This window comes from Oncorhynchus mykiss, chromosome 28 (genome assembly GCF_013265735.2).
Source record: "Oncorhynchus mykiss isolate Arlee chromosome 28, USDA_OmykA_1.1, whole genome shotgun sequence".
NCBI classification, from domain to species: domain Eukaryota; kingdom Metazoa; phylum Chordata; class Actinopteri; order Salmoniformes; family Salmonidae; genus Oncorhynchus; species Oncorhynchus mykiss.
Window position 1 is genome coordinate 31,610,114 of NC_048592.1, and position 18,675 is coordinate 31,628,788.

The window sequence follows — 18,675 nt, forward strand, 5'->3', positions numbered from 1 at the left end:
TATATAACTGCCTTAATGTTCCTGGACCCCAGGAAGAGTGCAGCAGCTAATGGGGATCCTTAATAAATACAAACAACAACAATAATAATAATAACAAATAACCCTCCATGCTTTCTTCTCTGCTAGCTGTGCGAGGACCTCTTCACCAAGATCAGTGACAGCAATACCGACAACAGCTTGTCCTACTCCGTAGAGGTGAGTGCTCCCGACCCTCTACTGTTTTTAGAGGAAGCTTGAATACAAGAGAGGCCTACTCCATAGTAGGTTAGGGATTTTAAAGTGTTAACGTTTTGGCGTTTATAATAAGGTTGGTAGCAACATGGAAAATCGTTGTGGAAATCTGTTTCAGCTCAAGTCGACTACAAAATCCACAATGCATTGCCACAATGCATTGCTCCTTTCTATAATATATCTAGCAACGGCACCATGCAATGCATCCTGGACTAAAGAGGCAGACAAATTGGAAAAATGTGCTAGACCCTCCGTTAAATTGACAATTTCTCGGGGTAGGAATAAGATAAGATAGATGCAAAACATGCAAAAAAAAATGCAAACATAAGATCAATGGCTCATTCGAGAGACGACATCCTCCCGAGTTATGACATCGGCCAGTATTGAAATCTGATGTATGATATAGGTTTTCGCGATCTTAAAGTCGTATTCCTATTAACTTCCAGAATAGTGAGAGTGACTTTATCACGGTGCTTCATCATACCGGCCTGCTTTCTGCCTGTTTGAACGCCAATACATCAGATACACATGAAAACATGAAATGACCCTGGAAATTGTTAGAACAGCACTCAGAGATGCACAAATACGATATAACACTCAACATGAGGGAAACTTTACTTTAACTCCAGGGGATATGAATAGCTCTGTTAAATCTATATAGAATCCACCATAACTAATTGTATCCTAACGTGGTTGACAGTCATGAAATGGCAAATCCACATTAGGGTGCTTAACCCCAAGACAAGTGATATGTAAAAACAAATGGGAGGACACAGTATTGTCATAATGCAAACATAAGATAAGAGTTCTGATAAGAGAGTATTTTGTATCCCAAGTTCTCAATAGATGTTTGATTGGCACTTAGTTGGTTTGATTGGCACTTCTATAGAGTATTGACGACCTCCACAGGTGAGCTACATGGAGATCTACTGTGAGCGTGTGCGTGACCTGCTGAACCCGAAGAACAAAGGGAACCTGCGTGTGAGAGAGCACCCCCTGATGGGGCCCTACGTGGAGGACCTGTCGAAACTGGCCGTCACCTCCTACAACGACATCCAGGACCTGATGGAGTCTGGCAACAAGGCCAGGTAAATTAGACTTTCAGTGGATGGATGATGGATGATGGATGGATGGATGATAGATGGATGGGTGGGTTGGAAGGGTGGATGGTGGATGAAAGAGTCAGGGAGTGATGGATGATAGATGGATGGGTGGGCTGGTGGGTGGGTGGGTTGGAAGGGTAGATGGTGGATGAAAGAGGGAGGGATGGATGGATGGATGGATGGATGATAGATGGATGGGTGGGCGGGTGGGTGGGTTGGAAGGGTGGATGGTGGATGAAAGAGGGAGGGATGGATGGATGGATGGATGATAGATGGATGGGTGGGCTGGTGGGTGGGTGGGTTGGAGGGGTAGATGGTGGATGAAAGAGGGAGGGATGGATGGATGGATGATAGATGGATGGGTGGGCGGGTGGGTGGGTTGGAAGGGTGGATGGTGGATGAAAGAGGGATGGATGGATGGATGATAGATGGATGGGTGGGCAGGTGGGTGGGTTGGAAGGGTGGGTGGTGGATGAAAGAGGGAGGAATGGATGGATGATAGGTGGATGGGTTGGAAGGGTGGATGGTGGATGAAAGAGGGAGGGATAGATGGATGATAGGTGCATGGGTTGGAAGGGTGGATGGTGGATGAAAGAGGGAGGGATGGATGGATGTCATAACGTTAAATTCTCTCTTCCTTCAGGACGGTGGCAGCCACCAACATGAACGAGACCAGCAGCCGCTCTCACGCTGTCTTCAACATCATCTTCACTCAGAAGAAACACGACATGGATTCAGAGAACACGTCTGAGAAGGTACGGTACAGGCTTACAACAACTTAATGACCAGGTTCAACCTCCTGTTCAAGCTTCTGCAATGGTTTGAGGCCAAAGAGTTAATAACCCTGACCAATATGTATGGTTTACACTTTTATAGTTGAGATCTATTGCCATGTTATCTGGACATCCACAGTGTTATCATTTTATGATAACACTACTCAATGCTCATTACAGATAAGCCCTCAAAGAGCGTTTATTGGGGCTACCGCTGTGTATTTGGAATCTGGACATTTTCCCTTTACAATACAGAGTACGGAGGCAGATTCATGCCAAAATAAATTATGACACCAGAGTGGTTTATTGTTGCAGGTGAGCAAGATCAGCCTGGTGGATCTGGCTGGGAGTGAGAGAGCCGACTCTACAGGAGCCAAAGGAACCAGGCTGAAGGTGAGAGGGTATTTTTCGGGTCTACTTTATGGGCTGAATTTGATCCCCCAGTGATGTCGATGTATGAATTCCTCAAAGTTTTGAGTTAACATTTCTAGTTGACACGTCTATGCGTTTTACAAAGCATCTAGGCTCTGTGTCTCGAGATTGTGGAGATTGTAGTTTTTGCGTCCCAAACAATTAACTTCGCCCCATCTGTTCCTTTTCAGGAAGGAGCAAATATCAACAAATCTCTAACCACACTGGGAAAAGTCATCTCTGCTTTAGCTGAAGTGGTTAGAGTCCTTACTCTTCTGTACACAACTCGTTGTCTGTATGGTAATTTAAGCAACTTGGTAAGACTGTCTATTAATTCAATACTGTCAACTTCTTATCTTTCTAGGACTCCGCCCCAAATAAGGTACACCATTTCAATTACTTATTCAATTTCTGCCATGAGAAAATATTTGGGGAAATGGTATTAAGAGATGGATGATTAACAAACGTTTATTCTTACATGTATTCCTACATTTGTCAACATGTAAATGCACTTCTATTGAAGCAGTATTCTAATTGGGAAGATGATATGTTAACAGAACAAGAAGAAGAAGAAGGTGGAGAGCCATATCCCATACAGAGACTCAGTGCTGACCTGGCTACTGAGAGAGAACCTGGGTACGTACTTTCCACCTAGTAGCCCAGGTCCTGCCGGCTATGATAATTGTAGCATCCTCATCACTGTTTACTCTTTTGTTTAATTCCTCTGCAGGTACCCTTTAAATAATCCTTCCTCCTCTCGCCCTCATCCACTATTCATCTGTTTTCCCCTTTCTTTCTGTCCATCAGGAGGTAACTCTCGCACCGCCATGGTGGCAGCCCTCAGCCCTGCTGATATCAACTATGACGAGACCCTGAGCACCCTCAGGTAAGAACCCAGCTCTGGGGTAACATTCTCCGGCTAAAAACATAGTAGTCATTGGATGACCCTATAGTACTTCACTATCACTGTCATCATTTGTGAAGTGTAATGACAATGCATTATGAGACTAAACAAGAACGTAATCCAGGAGCTTCAAATAATGATGCCTTGAAGGCTCCCATGTTTTCACTGTCAATGTAATTATGAACAAAGTAGAATTGAGATTTTGGGGTGAACGTCCCCTTTAATGGTTTTCATTCTCTCAGGTATGCAGACCGCGCTAAGCAGATCCGCTGTAACGCTGTTATCAACGAGGACCCCAACAACCGTCTGGTGCGTGAGTTGAAGGAGGAGGTGTGTCGCCTCAAGGACCTCCTCTTTGCTCAGGGTCTGGGAGATATCATAGACAGTGAGTACACACACACACACACACACACACACACACACACACACACACACACACACACACACACAGGATGAGTGTCTCACACACACTCTTCTCTCTCCCCTCTCCTCTCAGCGTATCGATGTCCTGGTCCTGTGATAGCTGGTTTGAAAAGTGTGTATATTCTAGCAACCTCACGCTTTTGCAGCTAACTTGACAATAAAGCTCAAACTCTTATGACACTGAAGTCCTTATACACCAGAGCTATGACAGGACGCCGAACCAAAACTCATCTAAAACCTATAGAAAGGTTTTACATGAGACCAGCAGACCCTGTAGACAAGAAACTGCTCTCATAGTACTTTCCATGTTCTCATTTCCCTCGTTTATCTGCACTGATCTGCAAACATGGGATAGGTGAATGCAAGATGATGAACTCCTCTTAGGGAACAGACTTGTCCACCTGTCCAGTCCTTTCAGATCAGTGTAGATCAAGAAGAGACGAGGGGAGGAACGAGGGGAGGAAGCCATTTTAGACTGTTGGGATGCATGCAGCCTTGGTTACACCGGTTCTCTGGGTGTGTAGCTAGCTGATTGGATGCTCTGCTTCTGAAGAGGAGCTTTGATATGCCAGGTTCTTAATGTGGGCTCTGGTTGGGTCTCTAGAGCTCAGCTGCCTTCTAATTCACACTGCTTGCCCGGCATAATTGTCCCTTGCGGATGAATAACGTTTTTTGGGAATTGCATTGAATTTAATTCAATAATGCTTTCACAGCCTTTCAGCCTGGAGATTATACTGCAAGTAAGAACTAAAAGACATTTCTTCTAGGCTGACCTATATATTGGCTGGTCTTCATATAACATTGCTTGTTTTTAGCTTGGTATTTCATGTATTACGCATATGAATGTCAGAGAAATGTATTGGCTCTAACTTATCGTATGCTTAACATATTCCGTCAGTTTAAGTTGCTCTTTTCTCGCTCTCTCTGCAGTGGCTTTGGTAAGCACCTGTCTGCTTCTACAATCCATCTTTTGAGCTCTCTTCTTCTTTTTGTTGCTCTTCCCTTTCCTCCATATGTCCATCTCTCTGTTTTTCTCTCCACCCCGATGTCTCCTCTTCCTCACCTTCCTGCTGTCTGCTCCCTCTCTCTCCCTCTCTCCCCCACACACTCCCGCTCTTCTTCTGGCAGACTTGTGTGATTACAACAACTTTGTCAATAAACGCCAGGCTGTCAATCAAATGGGTGATCTATCCACAGTGACCAATGCCATGACTGGGATGAGCCCCTCCCCCTCACTCTCTGCTCTGTCCAGCCGCGCGGGCTCCATGGCAAACCTGCATGACCGCATCTTCAGCCCCGCCTCTGAGGAGGCCATAGAGAGACTCAAGGTAGGGAGGAGGGAGGTAGGGTGAAATGAGAGGTAGTGGGGGAGTGAGTAGGTGACTGTGTGAGCTAAAGGGATTGAAGGAGAAAGAGAGGGTGGGAAGGGGAGAGAGAGGAGGAGAGGAAGGCGGTGGGGAGAGAGAGACGGCTGGGGACAGATAGAGAGGAGAAGAGGAAAATTAGAGATAGACGGTAAGGGTGAGGGAGGCTAACCACAATGCTTAGTAATACCATGTGTGTACCATACCAATTTAGACATTTGTCATTCTTTCCACCCTAGGAAACAGAGAAAATCATTGCAGAGCTCAATGAAACATGGGAGGAGAAGCTGCGCCGTACTGAAGATATCCGGATGCAGAGGTGTGTTAGACGGATTGAGCCATTATCCTCATCTGAGTCCCTCTGTCTTAAATAACCGTTATAACTAACCCAAACCCTAATCTCCCCAAAAACATGTCTCTCTGTTATCTGTAGGGAAGCCCTACTGGCTGAGATGGGTGTGGCCATGAGGGAAGATGGAGGCACCGTGGGCGTGTTCTCCCCCAAGAAGGTCAGAACCTCAAAAATACAGTACACCCCTATCACAACTGTAATGATATCCACTACAGTACCCATAATGCTCTGTACATAATCATTTTTTTCCCCCGTCATGCTACAACAACCTCTGTCAACAACATTTAGACCCAAGTCCTAATGTTCATGTCTTTCTTCCAGACCCCTCACCTGGTGAACCTAAACGAGGACCCGTTGATGTCTGAGTGCTTACTCTACTACATCAAAGATGGGACCACCAAGTAAGAACGACTGCTTTCTTTCACCTGCAGGAAATGTGCACTTTTCATTGAGAACTATTTTGGACTGAGGTGGCCAACAGTCCTGTAGTACAGCATATATGGATTTGGAGTAGGGGGGTCAGCTGTTTAAGATTACTACCTGGAATATCAAAGGTGATGAGTGGTCCTGTGAAGTGGACGAGGATATTTTATCATCTTCAGAATGTGAAGACTGAAATAGCTTTCTTACAAGAAATACATCTGCGTACAGCGAATCACTCTAGACTCCATGTCCTCTGTATCTTTCCCTCAGGGTGGGTCGTGAGGACGCCAGAAGTCGCCAGGACATTGTGCTTAGCGGCCATTTTATCCAGGACGAGCACTGCACCTTCAGCAGCACCACAGGCCCCGGGGGAGAAGGTGAGACTGAATTGACCAACTGTGGACTAACCATGCTAGTTCTATTAGTTATATTTCTATGGGAGAAATAACTGGCAGATTATGCCTGAGTGCACCAGAGGTTATAGAGACTCTGTAGAGACTGGGACTAGTGAGACTGGTGTTATAGACTATAGAGTAAAATGACTGGGCTATAGACTATAGATTAGGATGCCTGGGTTATAGACTATATATTAAGATGACTGGCTAATAGACTATAGATTAGGATGACTGGTGTTATAGACTATAGATTAGGAAAACTGGGTTATAGACTATAGATTAGGAAAACTGGGTTATAGACTATAGATTATTATGACTTGGTTATAGACTATAGATTAGGATGACTTATGTTATAGACTATAGATTAGGAAAACTGGGTTATAGACTATAGATTAGGAAGACTGGTGTTATAGACTATAGATTAGGAAAACTGGGTTATAGACTATAGATTAGGAAGACTGGTGTTATAGACTATAGATTAGGAAAACTGGGTTATAGACTATAGATTAGGAAGACTGGGTTATAGACTATAGGAAGACTGGTGTTATAGATTAGGAAGACTGGTGTTATAGATTAGGATGACTGGGTTATAGACTATAGGAAGACTGGTGTTATAGATTAGGATGACTGGTGTTATAGACTATAGATTAGGATGACTGGTGTTATAGATTAGGATGACTGGTGTTATAGACTATAGATTAGGATGACTGGTGTTATAGACTATAGATTAGGAAGACTGGGTTATAGACTATAGGAAGACTGGTGTTATAGATTAGGAAGACTGGTGTTATAGATTAGGATGACTGGTGTTATGTGAGGTTTTAGACTATAGAGACGTGGACTAGTGTGGTTCTAGACTATAGAGACGTGGACTAGTGAGGTTCTAGACTATAGAGACGTGGACTAATGAGGTTTTAGACAATAGAGACGTGGACTATCTGAGGTTCTAGACTATAGAGACGTGGACTACTGAGGTTCTAGACTATAGTTATAGTAGTGTAATCACAGCAGACAGTAGAATGGGTAGAGTCTAGTGAGTGTGTGGGTAGAGTCTAGTGAGTGTGTAGGTAGAGTCTAGTGAGTGTGTGGGTAGAGTCTAGTGAGTGTGTGGGTAGTGTCCAGTGAGTGTGTGGGTAGAGTCTAGTGAGTGTGTGGGTAGAGTCTAGTGAGTGTGTGGGTAGAGTCTAGTGAGTGTGTGGGTAGAGTCTAGTGAGTGTGTGGGTAGAGTCTAGTGAGTGTGTGGGTAGAGTCTAGTGAGTGTGTGGGTAGAGTCTAGTGAGTGTGTGGGTAGAGTCTAGTGAGTGTGTGGGTAGAGTCTAGTGAGTGTGTGGGTAGAGTCTAGTGAGTGTGTGGGTAGAGTCTAGTGAGTGTGTGGGTAGAGTCTAGTGAGTGTGTGGGTAGAGTCTAGTGAGTGTGTGGGTAGAGTCTAGTGAGTGTGTGGGTAGAGTCTAGTGAGTGTGTGGGTAGAGTCTAGTGAGTGTGTGGGTAGAGTCTAGTGAGTGTGTGGGTAGAGTATAGTGAGTGTGTGGGTAGTGTCCAGTGAGTGTGTGGGTAGAGTCTAGTGAGTGTGTAGGTAGAGTCTAGTGAGTGTGTGGGTAGAGTCTAGTGAGTGTGTGGGTAGTGTCCAGTGAGTGTGTGGGTAGAGTCTAGTGAGTGTGTGGGTAGAGTCTAGTGAGTGTGTGGGTAGAGTCTAGTGAGTGTGTAGGTAGAGTCTAGTGAGTGTGTGGGTAGAGTCTAGTGAGTGTGTGGGTAGAGTCTAGTGAGTGTGTGGGTAGTGTCCAGTGAGTGTGTGGGTAGAGTCTAGTGAGTGTGTGGGTAGAGTCTAGTGAGTGTGTGGGTAGAGTCTAGTGAGTGTGTGGGTAGAGTCTAGTGAGTGTGTGGGTAGAGTCTAGTGAGTGTGTGGGTAGAGTCTAGTGAGTGTGTGGGTAGAGTCTAGTGAGTGTGTGGGTAGAGTCTAGTGAGTGTGTGGGTAGAGTCTAGTGAGTGTGTGGGTAGAGTCTAGTGAGTGTGTGGGTAGAGTCTAGTGAGTGTGTGGGTAGAGTCTAGTGAGTGTGTGGGTAGAGTCTAGTGAGTGTGTGGGTAGAGTATAGTGAGTGTGTGGGTAGTGTCCAGTGAGTGTGTGGGTAGAGTCTAGTGAGTGTGTGGGTAGAGTCTAGTGAGTGTGTGGGTAGTGTCCAGTGAGTGTGTGGGTAGAGTCTAGTGAGTGTGTGGGTAGAGTCTAGTGAGTGTGTGGGTAGTGTCCAGTGAGTGTGTGGGTAGAGTCTAGTGAGTGTGTGGGTAGAGTCTAGTGAGTGTGTGGGTAGAGTCTAGTGAGTGTGTGGGTAGAGTCTAGTGAGTGTGTGGGTAGAGTCTAGTGAGTGTGTGGGTAGAGTCTAGTGAGTGTGTAGAGAACCAGTGCAAGAGAGTCAGTAGAACGGTCAAATGTTCACCATCCCCGGTGGTTCTTGTCTGTTGATGATGATGACACAGGGAACGTCTTCCTGGAGCCCTGCGAGGGGGCGGAGATCTATGTCAACGGGAAACTGGTGACCATGCCTACTCTGCTTCGCTCAGGTAAGTCTTGAACCCCTCAGCGTCTTCCACTGAGCGTGGGAAACATATATACCACACACGTAAAACATACTGAAAATCTCTGTAAGGATTTTATTTCAAAATGTTTTATTTGTTTTGGCATGAATCAGCTTCCATATACAACATCTACAAATAAACTAAGAATCATCACAGGTGAACACTCCAGGGTTAGAAAAACATCAATAGGTAAAAATGTATGAAACAACTGATGCGGTTGACCTCAGATTGACCTTTGACTCCTGACCCCAGGGAACCGCATTATCATGGGGAAGAGCCATGTGTTCCGCTTCAATGACCCGGAGCAGGCGCGGCAGGAGCGGGAGAGGACGCCCTTCGCTGAGACCCCCGTGGAGCCCGTGGACTGGGCCTTCGCCCAGAGAGAGCTGCTGGAGAAACAGGGCATCGACATGAAGCAGGAGATGGAGTCAAGGTACAATAATCGATGGGCTACCTTTGGCAAAGCACCAACTGTAATTAACTATCATCCTTTTATATAGCTTAAAACTGATTTGTGATCGTTTTGTCTGCAGGCTTCAAGAGTTAGAAGATCAGTACCGCAGAGAACGAGAGGAGGCCAGTAACCTTCTGGAACAACAGAGACTGGTAAGACAGGCCACTAAGAGATTTTTTGAAATACGTATGAGATATATGCGCTATATTCTGTCATGTGATTTGATGTGTTTGTACCATGGTCTCTCCTAGGACTATGAGAGTAAACTGGAGGCCCTGCAGAAACAGGTGGACAGAAACTCCCGTTGCCTGGAGCCCCCAGAGGAAGAGGAGGAGCCTGAGGAGGAAGGTGAGACAGTGATTGACAGTTATCCACCTAGACCACCCTTTTTCAACATTTTACAATCGTTTTGAAATAAGATGCCCATTGCTGAGGCCAGACAATGGAATATTTTTAGAATTATGGAATGTTTTAAGTTTTTCCCATAGTTCCATGGACCAAGTGTGAGACGGAGCTTGCACTGTGGGCCTTCCGTAAGTGGCGTTTCTACCAGTTTACCTCCCTCAGGGACCTGCTGTGGGGAAACGCCATCTTCCTCAAGGAAGCCAACGCCATCAGTGTGGAGCTCAAGAAGAAGGTAGGTACACTGTCATTATATTTTGGGGAGGCAGGTAGCCTAGTGGTTAGAGCGTTGGACTAGTAACCGAAAGGTTGCAAGATCAAATCCCCGAGCTCAAATGCCCGAGCCCCTGAACAAGGCAGTTAACCCACTGGTCCTAGGCCGTCATTGAAAATAACAATTAGTTCTTAACTGACTTGCCTGGTTAAATAAAGGTAAAATAAAATATACAGTGAGCTCCAAAATGATTGGGACAGTGACAGATTTGTTGTTGTTTTGGCTCTGTATTCCAGCACTTTGGAATGATACAACAACCATGTGGTTGAACGGCAGACAGTCAGCTTTAATTTGAGGGTATTTTGTTTTCATATCAGGTGAACCGTTTAGAAATTACAGCACTTTTTGTACATAGTCCACCCATTTTAGGGGACCAAAAGTATTGGAACAAATTCACATATATTTGTATTAAAGTTGTCAAAAGTTGAGTATTTGGTCCCATATTCACGCAATGACTACATAAAGCTTGTGACTCTACACACTTGTTAGATGCATTCGTTGTTTTTTTGGGTTGTGTTTCAGATTATTTTGTGCCCAATAGAAATGAATGGTAAATAATTATATTCTTATTTACTATAAAAGTGACTCCATAATGACACAATACATTATTTACCATTCATTTCTATTGGGCACAAAGTATCATTTCAAAGTGCTGGAGTACAGAGCCAAAACAACAACAAACGCGTCACTGTCCCAATACCTTTTGGAGCTCACTGTACGTTATATCTATAAAGTAGAACAAAGATTGAATGGTGAAACTGTCAGCTATCTGTAAAATGAAACTGTGTTGTTAATCAGTTCAGTCAATCTACTAAATGTGTGCACAGAATCAGACGGGTACTGTTCTTAGTATGAACAAAATAAAAAATTTATGTACTCACTGCTGCAAGTCGCTCTCGATAAGAGCATCTGCTAAATGACTCAAATGTAAAAATGTTAACTGTCTTAGGAAACTGTAAATCCATTCAGCGTGTCAGCAAAGACTGGTATTGCAACAAAAAAAATTGCGTAGTCATTGAAACTTTCCAATTGTCAATCGGTTCGATGAGTCAGTGAAATGAGATTTGACATCAACATTCTAAAACAAAACTATTTTGTTGGTAATGTGCTAAAATGTTAAAATGATCCACTCTCTCCTTTGCAGGTCCAGTTCCAGTTTGTGCTGCTGACCGACACTCTGTACTCCCCACTGCCCCCGGACCTGCTGCCCCCCAGCGTGACCAAGGAGAGGGAGAGACAGCCCTTCCCCCGCACCATCGTAGCAGTGGACATCCAGGACCAGAAGAACGGGGCCACACACTACTGGACCCTGGAGAAACTCAGGTATGTGTGGGGGGATCATGGGAGTTTGTACAGGTTTATTTTGCACATAGTTCTGGTATGTAGGACTATATGGGTTTACGTTGCCCAGCGTCTACTTTACTGTGTCGGTTGGTTTGAGGTAATCTGTGCTGACTGTGTGTTGACTGTTCTGCCCCCTGTAGGCAGAGGCTGGACCTGATGAGGGAGATGTACGACCGTGCGGCGGAGGTGCCCAGCAGCACTGTGGAGGACTGTGACCAGGCCCTGACCGGGGGAGACCCCTTCTATGACCGCTTCCCATGGTTCCGTCTGGTGGGCAGGTCAGTCATGGACCCAGGCCCTGTTCTTTTCAGATGTAGCCGTCTTTCCCTTACTTCCTTGAGGTAATCACTAAGCAGCCAGTGTTTTCATTATGAGAGCAAAAGGATAGAAACAGATCCAATAAGATACAGAGGGGAGGATACACGTGAAAAATATTTGAACAGGGCCCGGGCTAGTAGACTTGCCCCACTAGAGACCACCTCAAGATTCTATGACGCTCTGAAATGATTTCCCTGTGTCTGTTCCTGCTCCCCCTCTCCTTCTCTGTCCCTGTCTGCAGGGCCTTTGTGTACCTGAGTAACCTGCTGTACCCCGTGCCCCTGGTGCACCGTGTGGCCATCGTCAGTGAGAAGGGAGAGGTGAAGGGCTTCCTCAGGGTGGCAGTGCAGGCCATCTCAGGTACAGAGAGTTGACTCTTGTGAAACTGAGAAAGACAGAGTGATACAACAGCTATTACAGTTTGTTTATGGATGCTTCTAGTATTTGTTGAGTGTTTGGAGTCGTAACCAACCAGCTGTCTTCTCTCCCCAGCTGATGAAGAAGCCCCTGACTACGGCTCTGGTGTCAGACAGTCAGGAACTGCCAAGATCTCCTTTGAGGACCAACAGTTTGAGAAGGTAGAATCAGTAAGAGATTATATAAAAACTGGAGTACTTGCCAAGCCACTGTCTGCATGCTGTATCTAAAACAATGCAGTATCATTATCTAAAATAGGTTATAATACATATCATATCAAGTGTTTGTCTGGTCAGTTCCAGACAGAGTCGTGTTCTGGCAGCATGTCTCACTCTAACACCTCCCAAGAGGAGCTCCGCTTTGTTGAGGGGGAGGGACAGACCTCTGACATAGGAGCTGACCCTGACGAGGTCAACAACAACACCTGTGCTGGTGAGGGCATCTTAGTCATCATCTTCATCATCATCACACCTGATTTCTCTTTAATATAATGTGTTATGGAAGTTCTGTTGGTATTGCAAGTGTGGTCTCAACGTTAGGCCCCCTCCCTTTCTTCTATAAATAGATAATCAGTGGTGTACAATGGCAGCGCCCACACTACAAATCATTGAGGATGACAAACAAAGTCAACGACTTAATCCCATTGTGTTCCTCAGACATTATCCGCACAAATATGTTTAGAGAAGACATTTATGTAAGCCTATTTAGGGTGTAATGCATTATCTAGGGTGTAGTGCATTATCTAGGGTGTAGTGCATTATCTAGGGTGTAGTGCATTATCTAGGGTGTAGTGCATTATCTAGGGTGTAGTGCATTATCTAGGGTGTAGTGCATTATCTAGGGTGTAATGCATTATCTATGGTGTAGTGCATTATCTAGGGTGTAATGCATTATCTAGGGTGTAATAAATTATCTAGGCATTATCTAGGGTGTAGTGCATTATCTAGGGTGTAGTGCATTATCTAGGGTGTAGTGCATTATCTAGGGTGTAGTGCATTATCTAGGGTGTAATGCATTATCTAGGGTGTAGTGCATTATCTAGGGTGTAGTGCATTATCTAGGGTGTAATGCATTATCTAGGGTGTCGTGCATTATCTAGGGTGTAATGCATCGGATAATTGTTTATTCAATGTGTCGATGTGTTTCGTATCGCTTCCTATCCAAATAAACCATAATATGTCAATGAAATGTTAACTGAAAGGTCAACATGTCCTCACTATGACCCCAGACTTGTCCCCCGTCACAGCCACTCCGGAGGCCCCTCAGAGCCCGTTGAAGGGGGTTCTGGGTCTGGAACTACCCATGGAGCTGAACCACGAGAAGGCCCTGTCCCACCTCCGCATCGGATCCACTTTCACCTTCAGGGTCACCGTGCTGCAAGCCTCCAGCATCTCTGCCGAATATGCCGATATCTTCTGCCAGTTCAAGTTAGTGCCTCCCATCCAACTTTTTGATGTATTTTAGACTTTATTTGACCAGGAAGTGTCTTGAGGTTTAGGTTCAATGTTTTTGAGAGAGAATTGACAAGATGTCAGTGAGGAAAAGCATTTTGAATGATGATGATGATGATGTTGCATATGGGGGCATTTGTTTCTAAAATCTCTTCTTAGGAACAACTACAAGTGTCTATGGTTCAGGTACTTTCACTCAGGCAGTCCTCGCATTCTAACTGTCTCATAGCTATGCTATGACAATGCCGTGCCATTCAGGGCCTGTCACTTCTCTCTATCCAGAATCAACCCATCCTCTCTTGATTTAAACAAACTTAAATCTTATGGTTAGTATTATTTCTAAGGGTTAGTGTTGTTCCTAAGGGTTGGTGTTATTCCTAAGGGTTGGTGTTATTCCTAAGGGTTAGTGTTATTCCTAAGGGTTAGTGTTATTCCTAAGGGTTAGTGTTGTTCATAAGGGTTAGTGTTGTTCCTAAGGGTTAGTGTTATTCCTAAGGGTTAGTGTTATTCCTAAGGGTTGGGGTTATTCCTAAGGGTTGGTGTTATTCCTAAGACAGATTCGTCTGACGGTGAAAGACAAGTTTCCATCAAATGTGCTCATAATCAATGCAGGATATTGAGAGTAGTAAATATTATACACTGAGTGTAAAAAATATCAAGAACACTTTCCAAGGTGTCAAAAGCGTTGCACAGGGATGCTGGCCCAAGTTGACTCTCCAAGGTGTCAAAAGCGTTGCACAGGGATGCTGGCCCAAGTTGACTTTCCAAGGTGTCAAAAGCGTTGCACAGGGATGCTGGCCCGAGTTGACTCTCCAAGGTGTCAAAAGCGTTGCACAGGGATGCTGGCCCAAGTTGACTCCAATGGCTGGATGTCCTTTGGGTGGTGGACCATTCTTGATATGGAAAACTGTTGAGTGTGAAAAACCCAGCAGTGTTGCAATTCTTGACACAAACTGGTGGGCCTGGCACCTACAACCATACCCCATTCAAAGGCACTTAAATATTTTGTCTTTTCCGTTCACCCACTGAATGTCTCATTTGCCTCAAGGCTTAAAAATCCTTCTTTAACCGGTCTCCTCCCCTTCATCTGCACTGATTGAAGTGGATTTAACAAGTGACATCAATAAGGGCTCATAGCTTTCACCTGGTCAGTCTATGTCATGGAAAGATGTTTTGTACACTCAGTGTATTTAGTAATGTTACAGTGCAGTAGTTTAATGTATATTGTTTTGTATACACTCAATGTACATGATTAATGAATATTTAATATTGATTGAATGTGTTTTTCTACTTCCAGCTTCATCCACCGACATGACGAGGCGTTCTCCACTGAGCCACTGAAGAACACAGGCAGGGGACCTCCTCTGGGATTCTACCATGTACAAAATGTAAGCACTGACCAGAAACAATATGTTATTTTTCATTACAACTAATAGGTCTCATTTCTGTGATATTACCATTATTTAATCAATTTATTTTGTATTTCCTTGTATCATCCATTGTTACAGGCCTTATTGAGTGATGGCTAACCTCACTTTTGATTTGTCTATTAGATCACGGTAGAGGTCACCAAGTCGTTTGTGGAGTACATCAAGACCCAGCCCATCGTCTTCGAGGTGTTTGGTCACTACCAGAAACAGCCGTTCCCACCTCTCTGCAAAGACCTCATCAGGTGATAAAACTCTACTCGTTCTCTTCTTCTTCAATTGATCCCGTTTCACTGTCTTGCTAAAATAGTCAATTTTAAAAGTTCGAACTTTTTTTACAGTCCCCTTCGACCTTCTAGGAGGCAATTCCCGAGGGTCATGCCCTTGTCTAAACCAGGTGAGGGTTCAAACATGGCATTGTGTCCTTCTCTTTATCTTAGCAAAGTGTTTTGTCACAGTGCCAGAACGTTCACCAGGCCAGATTCATTCCTTCTCTTTCACAGTGCCGGCCACCAAGCTAAACACCTTGACCCGCTCCATGGCAGGCCCATGTCACTCCAAATATGACCTCATGGCCTTCTTTGAGATCTGTGAGCTGGAGGCCAATGGAGAGTGAGCAACCTTAACATCTATTTCCTTACTTCCCCGTTCGAATCAAGGAATCAAATGGACACAACAATCATAATCTACTCATATAGGTTGTACATTTGTTCTGTGTTTGTCCTCAGCTATATCCCTTCAGTGGTGGACCACAGAGGTGGCATGCCTTGCCATGGAACCTTCCTCCTTCACCAGGTAAAGAATTGCAACATTTTCAGAGGGGAGTTGATTTGAATCTATTTCTCAGTTATTCAAAGCCCAGTGTTGACTTCCTGTGTGGTGACCTGTCCACAGGGCATCCAGAGGAGGATCACAGTTACCATAGCACACGAGACAGGAAATGACGTAGAGTGGAAGGAGGTCAAGGAGCTGGTGGTGGGTGAGTACGGCTGGAAGAATGCTTTATTAGGAGACAACAGAGCGTAATGACAATAAAGATCCACTAGCTCCATCTTTACAGTACATCAATCGATCAATCAAATGTATTTGTAGAGGCCTTTTTACATCAACAGATGTACTATATAGAAACCCAACCTAAAACCCCAAACATCAAAGAATGCAGATGTAGAAGCACTGTGGCTAGGAAAAACTCCCTAGGAACCAGGCTCTGAGTGGTAGCCAGTCCTCTTCTGGCTGTCGGGTGGATCATAAACATCCATCTCTTGACTTTTGACCTTTGACCTCTCTCAGGGCGTATCCGGAATACTCCGGAGGCTGACGAGACCATCATTGACCCAAACATCCTCTCCCTCAACATCTTGTCTGCAGGCTACGTCTGGCCCTCGTATGACGACAAGTACGTATGCTTTCCCCTTTCTCAACTTTTTACTGTACATACTGGATATACTGGACATACTGGGCATACTGGACATGTTGTGCATGCTGTGCATGCTGTACATACTGTACATACTGGATATACTGGACATAATGGACATACTGTGCATACTGTACATACTGTGCATACTGGACATGCTGTGCATGCTGTGCATACTGTACATACTGGATATACTGGACATAATGAACATACTGTGCATGCTGTGCATACTATACATATTGTGCATACTGGACATACTGGACATACTGTAGTTCTGAATCAATGGCTTTAGCTTGTTTCACAACAACACCGAATATGATTTTCCATAATGTTCTGCTGCAGTATGTCTATGTTTCTCTTTGTATTTGTTGTATATTAACACTGTATATTTTGGTCACTTTGCTGCTGTGAAATCCTCAGCTAAGCTGCTTGTTTAACCCGCTCGCCCTCTTCTCTTTTCTTTGTGCTTCGCTGTATTGCAGTGTTTCCCTGGGAATTGACCATAGGTATAACACACAACCTTTCTCCTTCTCTCCTCTCTTTATACAACCTTTCTCCTTCTCTCCTCTCTTTATACAACCTTTCTGCTTCTCTCCTCTCTTTATACAACCTTTCTGCTTCTCTCCTCTCTTTATACAACCTTTCTGCTTCTCTCCTCTCTTTATACAACCGTTCTGCTTCTCTCCTCTCTTTATACAACCTTTCTCCTTCTCTCCTCTCTTTATACAACCTTTCTGCTTCTCTCCTCTCTTTATACAACCTTTCTGCTTCTCTCCTCTCTTTATACAACCTTTCTGCGTCTCTCCTCTCTTTATACAACCTTTCTGCTTCTCTCCTCTCTTTATACAACCTTTCTCCTTCTCTCCTCTCTTTATACAACCTTTCTGCTTCTCTCCTCTCTTTATACAACCTTTCTGCGTCTCTCCTCTCTTTATACAACCTTTCTGCTTCTCTCCTCTCTTTATACAACCTTTCTGCTTCTCTCCTCTCTTTATACAACCTTTCTGCTTCTCTCCTCTCTTTATACAACCTTTCTGCTTCTCTCCTCTCTTTATACAACCTTTCTGCTTCTCTCCTCTCTTTATACAACCTTTCTGCTTCTCTCCTCTCTTTATACAACCTTTCTCCTTCTCTCCTCTCTTTATACAACCTTTCTGCTTCTCTCCTCTCTTTATACAACCTTTCTCCTTCTCTCCTCTCTTTATACAACCTTTCTGCTTCTCTCCTCTCTTTATACAACCTTTCTCCTTCTCTCCTCTCTTTATACAACCTTTCTGCTTCTCTCCTCTCTTTATACAACCTTTCTCCTTCTCTCCTCTCTTTATACAACCTTTCTGCTTCTCTCCTCTCTTTATACAACCTTTATGCGTCTCTCCTCTCTTTATACAACCTTTCTCCTTCTCTCCTCTCTTTATACAACCTTTCTGCGTCTCTCCTCTCTTTATACAACCTTTCTGCTTCTCTCCTCTCTTTATACAACCTTTCTGCTTCTCTCCTCTCTTTATACAACCTTTCTGCGTCTCTCCTCTCTTTATACAACCTTTCTGCTTCTCTCCTCTCTTTATACAACCTTTCTGCTTCTCTCCTCTCTTTATACAACCTTTCTGCTTCTCTCCTCTCTTTATACAACCTTTCTGCGTCTCTCCTCTTTATACAACCTTTCTCCTTCTCTCCTCTCTTTATACAACCTTTCTGCTTCTCTCCTCTCTTTATACAACCTTTCTGCTTCTCTCCTCTCTTTATACAACCTTTCTGCTTCTCTCCTCTCTTTATACAACCTTTCTCCTTCTCTCCTCTCTTTATACAACCTTTCTGCTTCTCTCCTCTCTTTATACAACCTTTCTGCTTCTCTCCTCTCTTTATACAACCTTTCTGCTTCTCTCCTCTCTTTATACAACCTTTCTGCTTCTCTCCTCTCTTTATACAACCTTTCTCCTTCTCTCCTCTCTTTATACAACCTTTCTCCTTCTCTCCTCTCTTTATACAACCTTTCTGCTTCTCTCCTCTCTTTATACAACCTTTCTGCTTCTCTCCTCTCTTTATACAACCTTTCTGCTTCTCTCCTCTCTTTATACAACCTTTCTCCTTCTCTCCTCTCTTTATACAACCTTTCTGCTTCTCTCCTCTCTTTATACAACCTTTCTCCTTCTCTCCTCTCTTTATACAACCTTTCTGCTTCTCTCCTCTCTTTATACAACCTTTCTCCTTCTCTCCTCTCTTTATACAA

The 18,675-nt window shown here is 44.2% G+C and overlaps 1 protein-coding gene across 25 annotated transcripts in view; it reads left to right on the forward strand.

The window, feature by feature from the left end:
* Nucleotides 1-18,675, forward strand: part of LOC110508221 (kinesin-like protein KIF1A) — a 48,680-nt gene that overhangs the window by 15,331 nt on the left and 14,674 nt on the right. For 2 of the 25 annotated variants that reach the window (XM_036966074.1, XM_036966082.1), the window contains exons 5-38: nt 127-195; nt 1,141-1,319; nt 1,978-2,089; nt 2,423-2,500; nt 2,710-2,775; nt 2,883-2,900; nt 3,076-3,154; nt 3,326-3,404; nt 3,665-3,807; nt 3,919-3,957; nt 4,974-5,173; nt 5,449-5,528; nt 5,643-5,718; nt 5,883-5,962; nt 6,255-6,361; nt 8,834-8,932; nt 9,200-9,380; nt 9,481-9,553; nt 9,653-9,749; nt 9,878-10,038; nt 11,222-11,400; nt 11,562-11,699; nt 11,981-12,099; nt 12,232-12,326; nt 12,453-12,588; nt 13,385-13,583; nt 14,905-14,995; nt 15,161-15,279; nt 15,358-15,431; nt 15,538-15,646; nt 15,763-15,829; nt 15,929-16,013; nt 16,325-16,430; nt 16,931-16,954. In XM_036966074.1, the coding sequence (XP_036821969.1) occupies nt 127-195; nt 1,141-1,319; nt 1,978-2,089; nt 2,423-2,500; nt 2,710-2,775; nt 2,883-2,900; nt 3,076-3,154; nt 3,326-3,404; nt 3,665-3,807; nt 3,919-3,957; nt 4,974-5,173; nt 5,449-5,528; nt 5,643-5,718; nt 5,883-5,962; nt 6,255-6,361; nt 8,834-8,932; nt 9,200-9,380; nt 9,481-9,553; nt 9,653-9,749; nt 9,878-10,038; nt 11,222-11,400; nt 11,562-11,699; nt 11,981-12,099; nt 12,232-12,326; nt 12,453-12,588; nt 13,385-13,583; nt 14,905-14,995; nt 15,161-15,279; nt 15,358-15,431; nt 15,538-15,646; nt 15,763-15,829; nt 15,929-16,013; nt 16,325-16,430; nt 16,931-16,954 (3,557 nt within the window). Of the gene's footprint in view, nt 1-126; nt 196-1,140; nt 1,320-1,977; nt 2,090-2,422; nt 2,501-2,709; nt 2,776-2,882; nt 2,901-3,075; nt 3,155-3,325; nt 3,405-3,664; nt 3,808-3,918; nt 3,958-4,558; nt 4,586-4,973; nt 5,174-5,448; nt 5,529-5,642; nt 5,719-5,882; nt 5,963-6,254; nt 6,362-8,833; nt 8,933-9,199; nt 9,381-9,480; nt 9,554-9,652; nt 9,750-9,877; nt 10,039-11,221; nt 11,401-11,561; nt 11,700-11,980; nt 12,100-12,231; nt 12,327-12,452; nt 12,589-13,384; nt 13,584-14,904; nt 14,996-15,160; nt 15,280-15,357; nt 15,432-15,537; nt 15,647-15,762; nt 15,830-15,928; nt 16,014-16,324; nt 16,431-16,930; nt 16,955-18,675 lie in introns of all 25 variants that reach the window. The other 23 variants (XM_036966078.1, XM_036966079.1, XM_036966075.1 and 20 more) reach the window with 23 other exon arrangements.